Raw genomic sequence first — 2,009 nt, 5'->3', positions numbered from 1 at the left:
TCTAAGTCGTATGTATTCTAATCGTTTTCGCCTTGTGCTGCTGCTGCTGCTGCTGCTGCTGCTGCTGCCTGCAGCAGCAGCCGTAGCTAGCAGCTTGAGTAGCAGCAGCAGCTGCTGCAGCAGCAACAGCAACAGCTGCAGCAGCAACCGCAGCAGCAGCTGCATCAGCGAGGCCGAAGGCCCCGATCTGCTGCCGCTTCGTACAGAGGCCCAAGCAGTACACTCCCATCAGCTGCAGCAGCAGCTGCAGCAACAGCAGCAGCAGCAGCAGCAACAGCAGCAACAGCAGCAGCAGCAACAGCAGCAGCAGCGGCAGCAACAACAGCAGCAACATCAGCAGCACAATCGACACCGAAAAGACCCCCAATGGAGCATCAGCACTACCAACGACACCAACTTCAGCAGCAGCAGCAGCAGCAGCAGCAGCAGCAGCAGCAGCAGCAGCAGCAGCAGCAGCAGCAGCAGGGAAGAGGAGGAGTGGGGTGTACGCACATTTACGAGTTTGAAGGGTCTTCCTTATTCTGTTCGCTTTCGTGGCGGCACTTTAGAAATAAACAACAAACCCTCTTTAATCTTTGCTGCAGGCAAACCCTAAACCCTAAACCCTAAACCCTAAACCCTAAAAACAGCAAAACCCTCTTCCATCGAGTTTTCCGCGAGCCAGACTGCTTCATAAATATAAGCCCTAGGGTTTATATGCGATAACGTGACGACTAGGGTCTATGGTTTAGGGTTTAGGGTTTAGGGTTTAGGGTTTAGGGTTTGTGTCCAGGCCTGTCTCTGCCTTTAACTCCTTTTTCTCATCTACAAGTTCACCGTCTTCTTCTGTCTATTCGTGATGCGGGTTTTAATGCAATTAAGCTATCTCTCTCTTGGAGCGGTACCTAAACCCTAAACCCTAAACCCTAGTAAACCCTAGTAAACCCTAGGAAACCCTAAACCCTGATGGTGGATTGCGGGGGTTAGGGTTTAGGGTTTAGGGTTTAGGGTTTAGGGTTTAGCTGGTGTGTAGTTCTTTCTTTAGCCTGCTAGCTGGAGGCCTCTCCCCTGGATGCTTACGGTTTAGGCTTTAAGGTTTATTAGGGTTTAGGGTTTAGGGTTTAGGGTTTAGGGTTTAGGGTGTATGTGTGCAGCGCATGCAGCGGGGCCCTTTACGTTTGATTTTAGAGGCCCTCTGGATATTAAGGGTTTAATTGCTGCTGCTGGGGGTTTAGGGTTTTTTGTTTTAGTTGAGGGTTTGCAGCCCTGCGACATTTACGCTAAACCCTCGCTCCTCTGCATGCAGCAGCAAGTCCCTCCTTGGCTATCCGTTAGCTAAACCCTAAACCCTAAACCCTAAACCCTAAACCCTAAAGACTTGGGTGCAACCCACACAAAGAAGAAGGAAAGACTTACACTCAGGGATTCACGCAGAGGGTTTAGGGTTTAGGCTCCAGGAAATAACTAGGGTTTAGGGTTTAGGGTTTAGGGTTTAGGGTTTAGGGTTTGGGATCCCTTTTGCTGCAGCACTCGCTGACGGCTCCGTGGGGCTCTGCAGAGGCTGAGGCTCAGCTGTTGCTGCACGCGCAGGTAAACCCTAAACCCTAAACCCTAAACCCTAAACCCCTGTTTGTAAGGAATGTCTTACTGAGTTGTTGTTTTCGTAGCTATTGAGGTTGAGGGTTTAGGGTTTAGGGTTACCAGTGTATTGCTTCGACATCAGGCTTTAGGGTTTAGGGTTTAGGGTTTAGGGTTTAGGGTTTGTGTTTCAGCGTTGGATAGCAGCCCTCCGGAGTTATCTGCAGCCCCTGGGGCCCTCTAATGGGGGGCCCCTAATCGGCTTAGTGCTACGGGGGGGTCCTGCTGCAGAGCGGCTGCTGCAGCTGCCTCTGTACCTAAGCAGCAGCAGCAGCAGCAGCAGCAGCAACAGCAGCAACAGCAAGAGTGGCAGCGTAGGGGATAGCTCGGCGGGGTCTGCTGCTGCTGCTGCTGCTGCTGCAGCAGCAGATCGTACAGCAGAAGGAGGGGGG

The 2,009-nt window shown here is 52.0% G+C and overlaps 1 protein-coding gene across 1 annotated transcript; it reads left to right on the top strand.

The window, feature by feature from the left end:
- Positions 1-366: 366 nt before the first annotated feature.
- Positions 367-2,009, top strand: EAH_00065150 (hypothetical protein, conserved; the record flags this gene model as incomplete). The annotated part of the gene is made up of 5 exons (XM_013392878.1): positions 367-484; positions 773-880; positions 1,134-1,309; positions 1,507-1,569; positions 1,752-2,009. Coding segments are annotated over 5 exons (723 nt in total), but the record flags the coding sequence as incomplete, so codon positions are not given.

The sequence above is a fragment of the Eimeria acervulina genome, genomic scaffold (genome assembly GCF_000499425.1).
Source record: "Eimeria acervulina Houghton genomic scaffold, Eah_scaff2121, whole genome shotgun sequence".
NCBI classification, from domain to species: Eukaryota; Apicomplexa; class Conoidasida; order Eucoccidiorida; family Eimeriidae; genus Eimeria; species Eimeria acervulina.
This window is presented reverse-complemented; position numbering and strand designations above follow the sequence as displayed.